This window comes from Ischnura elegans, chromosome 5, assembly GCF_921293095.1.
Source record: "Ischnura elegans chromosome 5, ioIscEleg1.1, whole genome shotgun sequence".
NCBI lineage: Eukaryota > Metazoa > Arthropoda > Insecta > Odonata > Coenagrionidae > Ischnura > Ischnura elegans.
The window spans coordinates 2,907,307-2,926,037 of NC_060250.1; the positions used below are offsets into that span (position 1 = coordinate 2,907,307).

Consider the following 18,731-nt stretch of genomic DNA (forward strand, 5'->3'; position numbering starts at 1 on the left):
TCCCCTCCCCCCCCCCCCCCCACGCCTTGCACCTCTACCCATTCCAACCAGCTCCTTGAGGACCTTCCACCCCATTTCTCCTCTCTCAGTTGTTACTTGAAAATGATGTAGTATCATTGAAACTCGAGTCGAAGTAAAATTTTATTTTTGTGGAAAATTGCAAGTCAGTGTTTCATTATGAATCAATTCCACTCCATATCGCTTGATTCCTCGAATTTTCCTTATATATTATGTAGCTATTCAAAATCAATGTTGAACGCTACTTTCTTCCAATATTTTAATGTTTCCCTTTCATATAAATATGCATAAAGCATCATGTCTGAAGAGTCTACACCTCCCATGTACTTGTTATATTCCAAAATTACTTCCTGTTTCACAGTTTTTTTTCTCGCGGCCTTGTCTCAATTTTGTCATTTTACTATTCTTTGTAGTCACCTTACTTGAAAGAATGATCACAGGTCCTTTTTGAGAATTTTTTTCCCTAAATGCACTGGCTAGAATACACCCGCAACGGCAAAACATTTTTCCCCGATGGTGAACTTCTTTTTGAAAAACTCAGGCAGAAATTTTCGGTTTTTTCTAGCAGTTCCTGTAATATATGTTTCCATTTGGTAAAGTTTGTTCACTAAGGGAACTGGCATAAAAAATTGTCCACAAAAGCATGGTAGCCTTTGCATAACTAATTGATTATCTGAAGGACTTTCAATACCACTGTATACCCCAGCCCATGTTCCAGCCATTATATGGGTGATATTTTCGGGAAAAATATCACTCACACCACTCAAAAAAGGCACTAGCCTTTTATATGCAGATTTCGCAGCAATGATGAACTTTGACGAAAATTCAAATGACTCAATGCACAGAAAACAACGCAAAGAAACATATCCAAACCTCTGATACGCGCGAGTTGATGCAAACTAAGCCGTCGGGACTCCGCATGCAAACCATTAGATTAGAAACTGATGACGTATTCTCAGGAGTTTCCCACAAAGTAGGTGTTAGCTAAGCAGTGATACAATGAATCACTTACGTAGATAAGGAAGATTAGGATAAAAAACTGTGAAGCCATCACTTTCACGGCGACTATTCGGCAACTTTATCGGCCACTTGCTGAGGTTCGCTGAAAACATTTTATTCGCGTGCCACGCACGATAATCTTACTCTTAGTGTACTCTTCCTGTAAACAAGAAGTATTGTTTCCTTGTGAATAAAATTTGGTAATATGATTAGGATAAGAAGATTCCTTTGAAATGTATGTCGATACCGAAGAAGGATTTGATTGTAATAAGGAGATGCCGAAATATAATTGCAGCAGGCGGGAGATTAGAGGTTGGATAAAATGTTACGTCGTGGAACGTACGGAGTCATAGGTACCAATGTATTGCATGAATAAAGACGCATGTGATGTAGTGAAGTGAATAACAATAAATCACACGTAAAAGCGTGCATAAGCTTGTTGAGAATATCATAATGTCATTAGTCAGCCGCGGCGGCAATTTACGAGAGGAAAAAAAGAAGTTCAATAAGCTGTCAGGTGTACATAAAAAAATTACAGTCAAAGAACATTCAAATTAGAAAATTATTAAAATTTATCCTCTATATCACTTATTAACAAAAACTAGCAACAATGACGGACAAATTTTCTAGTTTCGCTTAGTTATAAAGTGGCGTAAGAATTTCGACAAAATGAGTCAGATTTTACAAAGAGTTGCCGAAATAACGTCCATTAAAATATTAAAAGTATAAATTAAATTATATAAAAAGTACCTAAGGATAGCAAAATATGTATGCATTCATTATAAAAATAAATTAAATAAATAAACATTATAGTTTATGTGAAATATTGTTATAAGTAAGCCTAAGATATATCGGCCGCTTGGGAGTGAAAGGGTTCCACAAAAGGTATTTAAGGTCTAAGAATATTGTCAAGCCTATAGTGGTGGGTGGGTGTAAAAGAAAATTAGTTTTCAAATGACCGTTGGTATTTTTTCCTTTCAATATTCACACAATTATATAATTTCCCTTCAAAACCAGTTACGCTGTCGGAGTGGTGTACAAAACTGAAGATTGCCAGCAGTGCACTTGCACCGTGGGAGGAAATCCACGATGTGTGGAGCAAACGTGTCCAAAGTGTGATGAGGTGAGTGGAAGAGCGCTGAGAGAGGAGCAGGGACTGCACTCGCTGCTGGAGGAGATGCAGCCAGAGTGAAGCCAATCAAATGGCACCAATTTCACGTTTTCATAATTTTGCTTTCTGAAGGTGTAAGGGGGCAATTTTCTTCATCATACCATTTTGGCATCCACAAATTCCTATATTATCATATTTTCATGTGTTCTCAATCATGAATTCACCCTTGAAGTTGATGCTCCTAGCGAAAGTTTTGATGCAAAATTGACCCTAGTTGTAACTGTAGGTTTTTGATGAAGTTTAATTTTGCACAACTGGATGAGGACATCCTGCACTCATTTCCTACCAAGATTGATGTCCTGGATGTATTTTTTATTCTGTCGCATAATATGCATTAAAGAGAAAGTTTGGCCTTTAAGTGGTATCAATTAAATTTTGATAAAACGCCCTTTGAAAAATATAGAGGATTGCAACAGTCAGTAAAACTTTTTGAAACACGGGAGCTGATGTGAGTTGAGTGAACCACCTGGAGTGGGATTTGACTCACTTTGCATGTGTGCAGTGATGATTGTTGTTCCCCTTCCTATTCGTTGTTGCTGCAGGGCCTGAGGAGCATGCTGACTCCGCAGTGTGGATGTGTGTGCAAGCCCTGTCCCCCTGGTTTCCGCATCTGCCCCACGTCTGATGTCTGCATTGAGGAGTACCGCTGGTGTGATGGTGTCGAGGACTGTTCTGACGATGAGAAGGATTGTCTGGGTGAGTGGGCCACTCATGGTTGGAAATCTCTCTTTTCACACGCATCTTATTTCCAATGACTGTCTTATTTCCAGCATGACTTTTGGGTTGTTCAAAAGGGAATTTTTTCAGAAATTATTGCATTCTCTATTTCTTGCCTCTTGGCCATCAAATCAATCCTGCTCCACTTGTCTTTGGAAAGGTACCAGGGAGGTTTTTTTTCAACCTCCGGTCGCTCATTAAAAACACCATTCAAGCAACAGGCGTGTTTTGCGCATGTAGGGCAATCGCATCCTCCACACCACACCCTCAAATCATTTCTGACCTTAAGTTTTTAGTTTAAGGTTAGTAGCAATATCATTAACTATACTGCCTCAATTGATTCTCCTGCCAAGTGTGCACTCCGGAGAGACAGCCGAATGGCTTCAACATTGATATGTCTGGACCGTAATGCCAATCAAAGAGAATTTTTTTTAATGCACTGCAGCTGGAGTGTGAAACAGTTTGAAGCATTATTTCCATTCCCATTCAAAACAAAAGAAGAGACATGTCAACTTCTGGAAGTGCTCTGATCCATGACAATGCCCGTCACCTCAGTGCTGTTGCTGCCCAACTGCTCTGTGAGCAATCTCAATGGGACATTTTCGATCACCCACTGTGCAATGTCGACATTGTACTGAGTGGCTTCCATCTTCACGCTGAAGTGGCTAGCAGAGAAGCGTTTTCCAAGGGGCGATGAGCTTCAAGGCAAAGGCATCATTCATTGGAATTCATTGGCAGCAACATCCTACGAAGAACGTATAATAAAGCTTGTCCACAGGCACGGCCAATTCCACAATTGCCGATGCCATTATGTCAAAAGGATACCACAAGCATGCTCAAAATTAGGCATTGAAATAATTTTTAATCAATCACTTTGTCTTCTGTTCATGACCCATCGGAGGTTGAAAGAAAAATGTCCCTTGTAGCATTGTTTCTGCTCTGAGCATTAGCATATTCCATATGGAATGGAAGAAGCATACCTGTTGGAATTTCTTTATGCTCATCATTCAGGGGAAATAGTACTTGGGTTGCCCAAGAGTATATTTAACTAACTTGAAAACAGTGTGAGATATTTTTTTATTCCAGTTTCAAGTGGCATGATTTGTTAACCAAGCACTTTAGTAGGCACTCTTTGTGCCATGGCTATGTTAAGTTTTTTGCAAAATCTTTTCAGTATCCTTCAAAGCACTCCAAGGGCATACATTTTGATGCTCTGTCTTCTGTGCAACTGTTTCAAGCACTTCTGGAAGTCTGCCGCAGTGGTATTGTTTGGGGCCTACTGCGAAGCCATTTTTATTGAAATAGATCCCTTGCACCTTTTTTTGGGGAATTGAGGAGTGGTGGCTGACCCCTTGGAGTCCAAATATCAGTTTGCATTTGTGCAGGGAATGTTAGCAGCTAGGCATTACCAGGAACCGGCCACTTGATCACCAGAGATCCTTGGCACATCTTACCGTAAACACATTAAAAAGTTCAAATGAAAGTGTTGGTTAACATTTTGATGGATGACTTCAAATCTCAGTGCCTAAATTCATGTACATATATGAAAAAAGACAATGATCACATTTTTAATTTTTTAATATTTGGCCATACTTGTTTTGCTTTGGTTTGGTCAAGGGATTTTGGGTTCATTTCCTTAGCACCAATTCTCATCACCTGTAATGAAATTTGTAAAAAAAGTTTGTTTAGTCAGACTTCTCATGTCCAGGCTCAAATTTATTTTACAAAAGATTTTTTAATCTTTATTGTTCTTTTGATATTATGTCAATGATCATGATTTAAACGTCATCACTTCAAGATGTCTAGAATGTGCAAGATCATCATGATTAATTTCAGTCCATGTAAAGAGTCTAGATCACTTGGAAAGTGGCATACTCTCTCTCTAGTGGTTTACATATCTATGCAGTATGCTTCTTTTAACCCAGTTGAAGCATTTGGTAAGCTTCAGTTGCCAATTATTCAATCAGGAGGCAAATTAATGCACTCTCTTTGTTCCTTGAAATCTGTCTGAATGATTTTGAAGGCAACAAACAAGAAGTGTGGGAGAACAACACCACTAGTATCAAAGTTGTATGGAGCTAGTACTAGGGCTGCTACTGATTTGAGAGTCCAACTTGTGGTAGAAATCTCTGCTTCATCAATGCCATCACACCTTCTGCAATCTCATCCCTATGCACGCAGTGTGAAATTCTAATATTTTCCATACTGATTGCAAGAGAACTACACGGCAAAAAAGGGAACGCCTTCAATTCATCTGTTTATGAACTTCATGCCTTGCTGAATTATCCATTTTATGCTAAAATTAATTTTCTATGCTTTATGTTTGTGTGAGCAGGGATGAGGATGACTTGTCATGGAGGTATTTAAAAATATAATTAAACAATTTTTACTCTGTATTTTGAGGCTCCAATTTCCTCCTCTCAACTCTCTGTTGATAATTTTTGCAATTGAAATCAGTTTATTTATTTGTTGCATTCCTCTGCACGTGATTCGTGCCTCAGTTTTGTAAAGGATGTTGTGTTAACTCTGTCATCATGATTACTCTCCGTCTTTCAGTCTCGACCACTACCGTGTGTCCAGAGGTGTTATGCCCTCCTGGCACCACCATGGAAACCAAGAGCAGTACCACAACGAAAACAAGTTGGGCCAAGGGTCGTAAGGGTGGAGGCCGTGGGAGGAGTGGTTACAAGAAGATAATAAATGCATGTCCTGACAATGTGTGTGTGCCAAAGGTACCAGCAACTACCGAGAAGGTGATGATCTGCCCACCTCAGAAATGCCCCAAGGGCTATGAGCTGATTCAAGTTAGCGAGGGCTTGGTGGGTGTAGCATGCCCACAATTTGAGTGCAAATTGGTGAAAGTGATTGACGTGCCTGATCAAAGTGAATCAGTTTGCAAAGTGAATGGGCGAAATTTTGAAACTTTTGATGACTTGGAATATAATTATGATGTTTGCCATCACATTCTTGCCAGAGACATGCTGAACGGGAAATGGAACGTCTCAGGTTAGTACAAATTTTTCAAGTTTTCCCCACTCCTCTCTTGGGTGTGAAAATATAACTAGCGAGATTACAATGCTTAAGTGAAGTCTAGGATACTGAGGATATGCTAAATGATTACTGTGAGACATTCTTTATTACAAAGCAAGCTTAACCATCCATTCTATGTTTCTGAGGTAGATGGGTAAGAGGGCAGTTGCATGCTGCATTTGAATTATGAAGGCAACAATAGAATTATTTTATTTCTTGGTTTCATAGCTTTATTTCAATTAGGAAGGGAGCTGCAAATATTTAAAGCTAAGACATATATATTACTTTGGAGTGCTCCTCTCTGTCTGTCTGGTTTGTCTTGCCAGCTTATTACCTTTAATCCAAGCAAGCGGAGTGGGGAGTCATAAAATGAGCATGGTAATTTTAATACCATGCAGTTATGTAACATTCTTATTTTAATGACGTCTTGTTAACATCTTTTTTTGTTTTACAGAATCAGTTTGAAACATGACTGGTGAAATCCTATGGCATATAAGGTTTCGGGAAACATAGTAATAGATACACTGTTGTATGCTCCACAGAAGTTTACTTTACCGACTCAGGTTTCGACGTTGCACTTTGTCATGTCATGTCATTTTCAAAGGTGAAAATACACAAATTTGCGAGCTTATTTATACCAGGGAGGGGGGGGGGGGGGTGGTTAAGGCAGGGAGGAGGTGGTGATGGTGGGAGGGGGAAGAGCTAAAGAGGGAATGGATTCCTCAAGGTCAGTGGGTTTACGTGCTGAGTCCAGGAGAACCGATAATAAAGGAGAGGAGTGGGAGGGGTACAAAAGGTCGTTTACCACACGTACATTTTTATTGTGACATGCTCTTATAATTTCTAAATGTTCAAGAAAGTCAAACTTTTTCCCTTTACAAAGATTATGGAGAACCTTGACGTTAAAATCACTGCCATGGTTGCAGTCTAACAAATGTTTTGCAAAATTAGAGGTTGAATCGCCTCTTACCCAACACTTCATGTGTTTATTTGCCCTAGTTTTTATGGCACGCCCAGTCTGACCAATATATACAGAATTATAATTAGGCATATTTCAACACAGTTTATGTACACCACTTTGGTCCTTGTCAATAAATTTTGGCTTTTGAGTTAAATTAACAAATTGCCAACTGTTGTCATATTATAAAACGATAGTCTTACTTTATCTTTCGGAAACATTCCAGTCACCCAATAAGATAGGATGCCAAGGAATGGTATTTTCTGCCAAGAGGTTGCAGATCTGTCAATATTCGGAGATGTAGAGGGCAAGGATGTGGTGGTCTCCATTGCGTGCTTTTTAAGTTTCCTATCAAGGATTTTGTCATTAGTAATAGATTTATAACTATTTTGAACTGCAATTAATTTAATTGTGGATAATTCCTTTTCAAAGTTTTTATTTGGCATGGGAATAGCGACCTGGTGATGTATCACATTCGAGGGGAACTAAGCATTCTTAGGAAACATGATAAAGATACACTTTTGTATGTTCCACAGAAGTTTTAATAACCGACCCAGGTTTCGACGGTACACTATGTCATTATCAAGGTCACAGTGTGCTGTCGAAACCTGGGTCAGTTATTAAAACTTCTGTGGAACATATACAAGTGTATTTTTATTATGTTTCCTGTCACCAAGTTCCACCAAGTATCGCCTTCCAGCCTTAAGTTGATAAGCATTCTTACTAAGAAAAGTGATAACACCTCATTTAAAAAAGAAGCCACATGCATGCAGCTAAATGGTACAATTTACACAAAGTTACCTATTTGGTCACTGGTGAGATATGGAACAATTTTGAGCTGATTGTACGTATAACTTGTGACAAATACATGACAAACTCTTAGTCAACCCTCATCAATTTGTCGTAAAAATAAAAATACATATATATGACTGCAAAAAAATTGTTTGATCATTAAGATAGAAGAATATTTGCCTCCGTCTGAAGATTTTCACAGCTTCTTTTATCTATGTTGGTGGTGGTTTTCGGGTATTGCTGTGTAGAAAACATTTTCACTCAACGTTTCACTCCTCCTACTGGGAGCGTTATCAAGAGAATGGAAGGAATTTATTCTCGTCCCGAGCTTATATATGTTTTTTCGCTACCCATTGTTGTGCCGGATTTGAATTTTAGGCGATAGCCGTTGGTCATTATATTGTGCTAGGAGCCCTCTCCATATACGGCTGAGGTTATACCCATCCTCCCTATTAAAGTTATTAGGCCTTTTCGCTATCTCGATGGATTCACGTATAAGACACGGATGATATTCTTCCGTCTTCGCCAATACCCGTGTAGCGTCAAACATTATTCTATGCCCAGGGCTGGAGGCAAAATGTTCAGCAACAGCTGATGCGTCCCACTGATGTAATTTTAACGCCCTTTCGTGCTCCTTAAGCCTTTGGGAGATTGAACGCTTGCTCTGTCCCACGTAGCTTCTGCCGCAGCAGCAGGGAACCTCATACACTCCCATAGATTGAAGGGGAGGATGGCTATCCTTCGGTGAAGGTAGGATATTCTGAATCTTCTTCACGGTGCAGAAGCGAGTCCTAATGTTGCCTTTATGGAGGATTCTGGCAATTCTATCGGTGACCCCGGAGATGTATGGAATTTTAGCGTATGTATGTGGCTTCTTCCCCTTGTGGCCATCATGTTGAGGAGGGTGTTTTTCTTTCATTGCTCTTTTAATGAAAGAGACACTATAACCATTGCCTTTCAGTGCCCACATAAGGTGTTGCATTTCATCACTGATATGCTCAGCATCACACACGATTTTGGCTCGGTGGGTTAGCGTTTTAATGACGCAGGCCTTTAGTTGTGGGTGGTGATGCGATGTTGAATTCACATACCTGTCTGTGTGGGTCTTCTTTCTGTACACTGAATGGCCTAGGCTTCCATCCATTTTTCTCTTAACCAGTACATCTAAGAAGGGGAGACAACCTCCTTCTTCGAGTTCTTTTGTGAATTTTATGTCTGGATGTACTGTATTTAGATGTACGTGGAATTCCTCAAGTTTTTGTTTTCCATGTGGCCAGATCACAAAGGTATCATCCACATATCTCAACCAGCATGATGGTTTCTTCTCGCTCGTCTCAAGTGCCTTCTTCTCGAAAAACTCCATATATAAATTGGCAATCACAGGTGAAAGTGGGGAACCCATTGCCGCACCACTTTTTTGTTCATATATTTGCCCGTTGTAAAGGAAGTAATTGTTTCTAAGGCAGAATTCTACCAATTTTGGGTAGTCTTTTGGTAGTCCATCACCTGTAAGAGTTCTTAAAATTTCCACTGAATCGGGGACAGGAACTTTGGTGAACAGCGACGTGACATCAAAGCTGCCTAAAATATCTCTTTCGATCACTCGAAGGTCTTTCAGGATCTCTATAAAATGCGCCGAATTTTTTATGAAGGAGTCTGTTCTACCGACGAAATCCTGGATGCCTCTTGAGAGATAACGGGCTAACTTATAGGTCGGCGAACCAATGGTATTTACAATATGTCTCAAAGGTGTACCTTCCTTATGGATTTTTGGTAGACCATATAAGCGTGGAGCTCTGGATGCGGAGGGCATTAATTTCCAATGATTTTCCTCGGAAATTGAAGACCTCTTGATCAATTCTCTCACTTTGCGCTCGATTCTGGCTGTCGGGTCTTTATTTAGTCTCTCGTAAGTATCGCCATCCAAAAGGGAGAGAACTTTCTTGCCATATTCTTCCTTATCCATGATGACCGTTGCATTGCCTTTGTCAGCTGGAAGTACGAGGATGTTGTTATCACACTTTAATTCGTTCAAGTAACGTAGTTCAGCTGCTGGTAAATTTAATTTAGGCGTTTTTGAACGTCAAAGCACTCGCACAATTTCATGTCTCATGCTGTCAGCCTTGTCTGGAGGAAGTAGACATATTGCAGCCTCTGCTCCTGCAATGATGTCTTCCGCTGGTAGGTATTTAGGCGCAATTGCAAAGTTCAACCCTTTTGAAAGAACTGAGACTGTCTCTTGGGCCAAATTCTTCTTCGATAGATTACAAACCGCACTTGGAAGTTCAGTCTGTGGCTTCTCCTGCCTCAATGCGAAATTTTCAAATTTGCGCTTCTGCTTGAGAGTGGTATCTTTGAGAGTATGTGTATGTTTTGTATTGCTGTGTATAAAACATTTTCACTCAACGTTTCACTCCTCCTACTGGGAGCGTTATCAAGAGAATGGAAGGAATTTATTCTCGTCCCGAGCTTATATATGTTTTTTCGCTACCCATTGTTGTGCCGGATTTGAATTTTAGGCGATAGCCGTTGGTCATTATATTGTGCTAGGAACCCTCTCCATATACGGCTGAGGTGAAAATGTTTTCTACACAGCAATACCCGAAAACCACCACCAACATAGATGAATATTTGCCTTGTTTGATGCCAGAGGTAGTCCTCATAAATGGTTAACTATGACTGTAACCAATTTTTAATATTCCAGAGTAAATGCCCCAAAAGCATTGGTCTTGAAGTATTCCATTCTAAAATAGAAGTGAAACAGTGAAATAATCCTTAGCTATCACTTTTGACTTAGGTTTTTCTTAAATAAATTCTTTTGTGGCAGTAACATTTCGGGAAGGTCTGGGGGGTCTCCAAAATATAAAAACATAATAATGTACCTTCCTTCATAAAAGAAAACAAAATATTAAAAAAAAAATGAATTAACAAAAGATATCTTTGACAAATGAAGTTTTTTCGATTATGAAAAGTGTTAAAATTAGTTTAAAACCCTCTACATAGTTAGTACCCTGCTTTTCAAAAATTTTCCCCATTCATTTTGGACCCCCCAAACAAAATTCCTGGCTATGCCACTGACTTGAGCCTTCAATGAATGGTAATCAGATTATTGGGGCCTTTTAGGAAAAAATATTTGTCAATCACTTCATATTCTTTCTTGCATTCTTTTCATTACAATTGAAGGGGACGGGTTAAAAGAGTGCCAGCCAGTGGTGGATACAGATGGGGCAGTGTGCACCCCCTCCTTGTGGGGCTGCCTGTATTGCCAAACGTTGCGGAACCACAATTGTTACTTTTTTATATCATAAAATGGCATTTTCTTGTATATTTACATAATCTCTTTCATTAAACCCTTCTTAAACTCAAAGTATCTTTTGCACCCCCTCCCCCCACCCCCCCGAGTTTTTTTCTGCAACTGCTACTGGTGCAATATTTTTTTGGCCAAACTAGAGTGGTAGAAAAGAACCATATCAGTTTAACTAGGATTAAACTTAGTATGTGATTTAAAAATATAGACTTAATAAATGCATTAAAATTGGTTGTTAAATAAATATGTAATTACAAAGATTTATGGATTTAACCAAACTTTAAAATGCTAATATGTGTGTCAAAACACTAGCAATGATATATGATGGTTGGCAATCTTTTAACCTGACCCCTTCAACAATGGCACTGTCAAGTATATAGGTATGCTAAAGATGGATCTTAACATGAAACTATATGACACATTTTTTATTTCATTACTAAGCATGCAAATGTTGCATTTAAATACAAATATGAATGATTTCATGAATTTTCTAATAACTAACAACTAACTGGTCATTATTCTTTATTTATTTACCCGTGGTTGATTTACATCATTGAACAAATGTTTTCTTTGGGTATTTTTTACAGACAATTTGAATTTCTAGTACTCTGCAAATGGTATTTATATTTCTGATAAATGACTGTCAACTGCATGAGGAGTGCTCTATAATGTTTCCATCAAACTTGTTGCTTGTATTAATGCTTGAACATGTCCATCTTTGACATTTTGATTTGTTGAGTGTATTTTTGATGCAAAATGCATTTTTACAGCACACAGGGATTGTAGTGAGTGTCCTGTTTACTTGGTGATAGCCCAAGATCATCATTTGGTGAAATTGAACAACAATTTGACGGTGGAGTATGGTCCGCACACTTACAAGGCGAATCAGGTGAAGGAATTGGAAGTCTCATTTTTTAGTTGTGACCCAGTACGTATAATCTTTAATTTCTCATTAATCTCATTGAAATTTGGTAGGTGAAAAAAATTGGAGCCAAACACAAGCAGTTTGACATGGCACGTGTGGGAGATGCAATAATTTTTAAATCCCTGTATGGATTCTGGGTTTATTGGGATGGAAAGGCTGCAATCAAAGTTGGGGTGAGTATTAATTTTGTTTGTATTTGGACTAGAAGACATTACCTTTGAAGGGATGGGGGCATTGAAAAAAGCTTTCCTGAATTGGCAGGCATCTCAAAGTTTGGTGAACAAAGTGGATGGACTTTGTGGATTTTACAACCATGATGGCAAAGACGATCGCAGGGCACCCGATGGGCAGCAAGTGAGGACCAGCAAGGAGTTTGGTGACAGCTGGTTCATAGAGGGCCATGAGGAGTGCGAGAACAGAGTGTGTGGCAGCGAGATGCAGGCCAAGGCGTGGGAAATATGCTCCCTGGCTAAGTGAGTGCTCTTCATTCACATCCGTATCTAATCAAAGGGCGTCTGGAAGCAAAGTCATACTCAATGTCAAATGTTGACCTTACTAGCCTCCTCTTAATCATACGTAAATGGCTTTTAGGGTCTGCAATATTTGAACATTTTATCCCAACATGTGATTCTGGGGATATTTTATGACTCTTCAAATGGATTTTCATAACTTATGTTCATGGTTAACTACAACAGGCACATATTGTACAGGGGCACATAAATAAAGCTTCCCCAAGAGATGGAACTGATGAAGCTGAGTACCATAGGATATTAAATTCGTTGCACATTTCCCAAAATCCATGATCCCCCACCCAGTTCTCAGTCCATCCCTCTAACTTCCTAACCCTTCCTCTCCGTGACCACTCAACAGGCCAGATCATGGCTGATGCAGGGTTCACATTACTAAGACCGTTGCCAGAGATAGCATCTTTTGGTTACATCAACTTTTACCTTTTTCCAAGCATAAGTGGTTGAAGACTGGTTTCTGTAGTTTACTTCGGTCAAAACCTGAAATCAGTGAACATTTGTCTGCATGTAATGTGACGAATCATAGGAAGGAGTGAAGATGTAAAATTGTGGCAGGGCATTCACACTCTCCTATTCAATCTAAGCTTTTCAGTGAAAGGCACAAATCTTATGCATGTTAGTTATGTCATCTTGTTCTTACGTAGGTTATTTTGCATCAAACAAGCACCATTGTTAGACTGATTATATGTATTGTCATGTGGCTTTGATGTGTATTTAAAATTCATTTTTCAACACAGGAAAAAATCTTTTGCCAAGTGCAAAGATGTTTTGAATATGAACAAGTTTGAGGCCCAATGCTTGGAGATGGTTTGCAAGTGTCTGGAAGAGAGACAGAACACAGCAGGGTTGGAGAGTGGTCAGAAGCTTAATGGGGAAAAGGAGTGTCGCTGTGACACGTTGCTTCATTTTGCCACCGAATGCAAGGCACATGACTCGACCATAGATCTTGGTGATTGGAGAATCATTCATGGATGTGGTGAGCAATTCAACTATTGTAAATTTATGGATTCACATCTACCACCAATGCTTCATTGATCAATGTATGCATGCATATATGCATAGTGATAAACATGTTCTTGAAGTACATAAAATAGTTTTTTTGGAGCTAATGGAGATGGCATTTCCCTAATGTGGGTACATATTTAATGGTGACAGATGCTAAATTGCTGTTACGATACCAATAATAAGGACACAATATAAATGAATGAAATATGCATGCTTTTTTAGTGGCAGAGTGTCCTCCAGGAGAGGTTTATAAGGACTGCTACGAGAGGCAGTGTGAGCCAAGCTGTGGGACCCTCATGGACAAAGACCCCTGCCCTCGCTTGGAGAACTCCTGCTTCCCAGGTTGCTTTTGCCCTGACGGCCTAGTCCGTAAAGGCAGCTCGTGTGTGTCTCCTGTTGAATGCAGAGACTGTGAGTCATTTCAACTCCTTTTCTCCTAGTTTAAATGCCTCACTATATATTTTTATACTTCTCTGTTGGCAATTCTGCATGCAAATAATTATGTGGCAAAGAAAGGGCGAAGATGACAAGGGTAAATTTGCCCCAAATTACCAAATTAATTTCTATCTAAATTATCTTTTGTGCTGAGTGGGATAAGTCTTAAGAGTTCTTCCTTGTATAGTCGCATCTGGATTTAAAGTTTTCACATACAGTGTTTTTCCACATTTAGTGTTTATTTTTGGGGGTCCTGATTCATTCCATACTCGAGCTATATAAAAATTATCCTTATTTAGCATTTCCATATGTATCCATATTTCTGCATTTAAGGTCATAAAAATTTTTTCTGCTCTAGATTTTTTTTGCCCGATTTTATGTTTTTTCATTATGGTTGATTCAAATGACTATCAAGATATTTGAATTTCTGCTCAACAGCAAGAAAATTCTTATGGAATTTGAGCAAGATTCCATTGAATTTACCAGGAAATGCTTCTTCATTTCCTGGTAAATTCAATTTTCAAAATTCACTCACACTATGCTGAAATTAATATTTCATCTGAGCTGATGATTGGTGTCTTAGATCAGTGAGTATTGGCCATGTATTTGTGATTATATGAGTATGCTATGCTTTTTGGTGCGAATTCAGTCTGCAGGGGATGTTGGTGGTGCACAAATATTCTGATTACTGAAACATGGGGTGTTTATGTGATTTTGATTCCTTAATGACTTGAGTTGAGAAACCACTTGTCAGAGAAAACACATTTGTATCAATTTTGAAGATAATAATAATGTTTCTTGCACCTTTGTCATTTGGTAATTTTCCAGTGGTTTACAATCAGGTGATTGATAATTTTATTTAGGGATGGACGGTTCCAGGATTTTTTTTTGGATCTGGATTCGGATCGGATCCTTGATTTTTGGAGTCGAAACGAAATATTGGAAAATCATGAATTTACATTAGATTTCTTTGAAAAATTATGTTTTTTTTTCGATTATGAAGGGTGTTAAAATTTGGTTGAAAACCCTCTACATTGTACCCTGTTGTTTAAAAATTTTCCCCCCTGGTTTTGGACCCACCCTAGCAAAATTCCTGGCTACCCCACTGCCATCCACTGAATTCAAACTTTCCTCACACATGTTTCCCCCAAATTTTGTCACTTTCTCATTGCATACGGACTTGTGTTTCACCCGAAAATGCTTCAGTGTGGTGAGGTGGATTTAGCACTTCCTCGCGTTAATTTCACGCCACAGTGCACGCAAATGGCATACATTGGTTCTCCTTATCTCAATGGAAATATTGCTACACAATGAAAGAAATTTTTATCAGTATATCATTAAATTTAATTGTAACTGCGCAATTAGCAACACAATTTCGTTAAAGTATTTGAAACAGCATTAACATCATATGAATCTTGGCTTCCAGGCGTTCCTCTGCATTTAGATGTCCATAAGTGACGACAGTTTCTCCTGCCATCCTGCTGGTGTCTTCAGGTCAGAAGTAGCGATGCATAAAATTTGGCCGTCTTGTATAGGTGGCTTGGGGATCAGAAGCCGATTTTCATTGGTTGGAAATTCAGGTGGGCTCTGATTGGTCATTGGAAGACCCTTTCCCATGTGTTGGCTAATGTGTAGCCAACTTCTCTGTTGCAGTTCACAGGGTGCTCAGCCGTTCCCTATTTAGCAGGAACCACGGAGAGAATAGCCAGAATTCTGAACAAGCATAACGTGAAGACCAGGTTTGCTTGCTGCAAAAAAACTAGCGACTTTCTACCTAAGCCGAAGGACAAGATCCCATGCTCACTACACGAGGGAGTATATCAGCTGCAATGCTCATGTGGCAAATGTTACAAAGGACAGACCGGCTGTTCTATCAAAACCAGGATAAAGGAACATGAACGTGCCACAGAGAAGAAACAGTTCTGCCTTTCCGCCATCTCGGAGCACGTGTGGTTGGAACCTGGCCACACTGTGGATTTCGATAAGGCTAAAGTCTTGTGTAATGAAAGCCGTTACTATCCTAGGCTAATCCAAGAAGCTATAGAGATAGCTAAGCACCCTGAGAACTGCAACAAAGAAGACGGCTACACATTAGCCAACACATGGAAAAGGGTCTTCCAATGACCAATCAGAGCCCTCCTAAATTTCCAACCAATCAAAATCGGCCTCTGATCCCCAAGACGGCCAAATTTTATGCATCGCTACTTCTGACCTGAAGACACCAGCAGGATGGCAGGAGAAACTGTCGTCACTTATGGACATCTAAATGCGGAGGAACGCCCGGAAGCCTAGATACACATGAAGAAACGCTGCGGAAACCTCAGATCAAACAGCATTAACGTCACGTGCAACGAGGTGCTCGACCACTCAGCATGAGGAAGGGGTAGGCAGCAGAAGCATGCAAGGAGAGGTGGAGGGGAAGGAGCGTGCTCCCTCCGTATTTCAAGCAACAAGGCTACAAATGAGGGAGTCGGGGATGAGGAAGTCAGATCTTGCTTCATTGACGTCATTGCCTTCAAAGTGAAGCCAGGCTCGCTACGTGATATATGTATGTAGTTGGCATTTCCAATTCATCTCTACTTGTTTGAGGGGTTAATGTTGTGCTTTTTTCTTGGAAAATTATGGTGTTTAGACAATATTGCATGTTACTATAGTCTAATTGTAAATAGAAAACTTAGTGGCAATCAATTAAAGCTAAAAAAATAAAAATCAAAATTTTTCTATACAAAATCACAGGGTGTATTTTTATTTTTTTGTGTGTTGTAAGTAGAATTGGGTCGAATAGCAGATTTCTCAAACTCAAATATCAAACTCGAATATTGAATCATTGCCTGAATATTCGAATACCTCGACTATTAGAATTGCGCGAAGCATATTAAGGTACGTTTCTTCTTCTATTTCACTTGATGAATTTATAAATAAAAAGGTATACAGTGGAACCTCGATCTATAGTTTTTCAAGGGGAAGGACGAAAAAACGAATGCGGGTATGTTTGACTTGTTGCCTATGCAGCAGGAAACCCAGGAGTTTTGCGAGTAATTGTGATTTCCTTTGAAGGATTCAAACATGAATTTAGCTGATTAATGGGATATTTTATTTTATGATAACAATTTGGGCATATAGTTGATTCAACTAAAATCTCTTTCCAATATACTTAGGGGACACACCACCTCGTGAAAAAATGAATGCATGCCGCCTTGGCATTTATACTGCTATGATGAATTTCTGTCTGATGTATACATTCTTATCTACCAAACGCCATTTCAGCGGCACGCCCATCTGATACTCGGCTTCATCCAACTTCATATTTTCAACAGGTAGCTTGCTTTACACCCACTCCTACTGTCAAGTGCTAGCAGACAATCCGAGGCGTTTTGCAAAATACACGAGCTTCTCCATCGGATTTTCTTCTTCAATTATTTTCAGTCCATCTTTTGAAGTTCTCACGAGATAAGCAGACGAATTTGAATTGCTAGCAGGGAGAAACCAAATATCGTGAGAAAATATCCCTTTGTCTGTGACTGTAACAATAGAGATTTATAGCACAACTCATAAATTGTAACTTGATATATGTTTTTGGAAAAAAATACCGCATCAACTTCCGAGAAGCTCTGCTGCTCATATCGAGTCTCGCCAGAATGCTAAGTCTCCGTCATATTTTGACATTTATTTCCTTGCGTAAAATGCTTAAATAAAGTCAGAAATGCGTCGCGTTTGGTCTTATTCTTTTTTAAATTACACGGACATTACTAATATTTCAATCCAATAAAGGTGTAATATCAATTGCCGAAAGTCATTGCTAGACACCTTTTGTGCTAATAGATGACTCATTCCGCAGTTGACCTCCAGAATTGGGGAACTTGGAAGCAGGTAGGCAGAAAAAGGTCAGTGGGGGAGAAAGAGGGAAGGGTGAAACAGGATTGTATGTAATTTGACTTTTAACTTAACTTCTGTAATTTGATTTTTTTCTTAAGCTTTTGATTTATGGTCTTCGTAATATGAACCCTGCATGAGCTGGGGCCTTTTGTTTGATGTCGGAGAAGAGGAAAGCTTCAGAGGAGGGGCCGAGGGCTGATGGATAGAGGGGGTAGCGGATTTTGGGAATTATGCTATGTAGTTACTATCCCACGGCACTTAGATTCTCCTGGTGGGGGTTTTAGGATTTTTTCACCCAATTATTTTCGGTTCCCTACATTGAACTCTTTTCACCGCTCTACGAATCTTCCACGAATTTGATGTAGTTCATCAACTTGCCTAAAACGGTGCTGCATACACTAAACGACTAGAGTTCTCTACATTTTTCCGAGTCAACTACCAACGACGATGCTCCCGCATTAGCAGTAAAATACGTTTATTTGCTGACGATGCTGTCATCTATCGCAAAATTAGTGATCACTCTGACTATGAAATTCTATCATCTGACTTAAACAACGTTCATTTGTGGAGCCAAGAGTGGGGACTCGAATTTAATCTGAGCCATGCTGTGGATGGTATTAACATAAAGGCAACAGACGAAGTGAAGTACCTGGGAGTTACGATAACCTCGAATATCTCGTGAGGAACGCATATGAGGAATATTTGCGGCATAACCCTGAAGAAGTTAGGATTCGTCAAGCGTTTTGTGGGAAGATTTTCGGATGAGAAAGTGAAAGAAAGGTGCTATTTCGCTCTCGTCCGACTGCACCTTGAATATGCAGCGAGCATATGGGATCCGGTGCAGAAAGACTTAATCCGCGAACTGAATAAAATTCAAAGAAAGGCTGCGTGTTTCGTCAAAAACTGCTACGGGCGTACAGACAGTGTTACCCAGATGTTAAGCGAATTAGGCTGGGAGCCGTTGGAGACTC

General features: G+C 39.5%; 1 protein-coding gene across 3 annotated transcripts in view; it reads left to right on the forward strand.

Moving 5' to 3' along the window:
* The window catches only part of LOC124158430 (hemocytin), a 309,825-nt gene that overhangs the window by 202,562 nt on the left and 88,532 nt on the right, over positions 1 to 18,731 (forward strand). For all 3 annotated transcript variants that reach the window (XM_046533513.1, XM_046533511.1, XM_046533512.1), the window contains exons 59-66: positions 2,035 to 2,140; positions 2,731 to 2,884; positions 5,462 to 5,911; positions 11,763 to 11,881; positions 11,968 to 12,090; positions 12,179 to 12,390; positions 13,182 to 13,420; positions 13,672 to 13,860. In XM_046533513.1, coding sequence (XP_046389469.1) covers positions 2,035 to 2,140; positions 2,731 to 2,884; positions 5,462 to 5,911; positions 11,763 to 11,881; positions 11,968 to 12,090; positions 12,179 to 12,390; positions 13,182 to 13,420; positions 13,672 to 13,860 — 1,592 coding nt within the window. The remainder of the gene's footprint in view (positions 1 to 2,034; positions 2,141 to 2,730; positions 2,885 to 5,461; positions 5,912 to 11,762; positions 11,882 to 11,967; positions 12,091 to 12,178; positions 12,391 to 13,181; positions 13,421 to 13,671; positions 13,861 to 18,731) is intronic.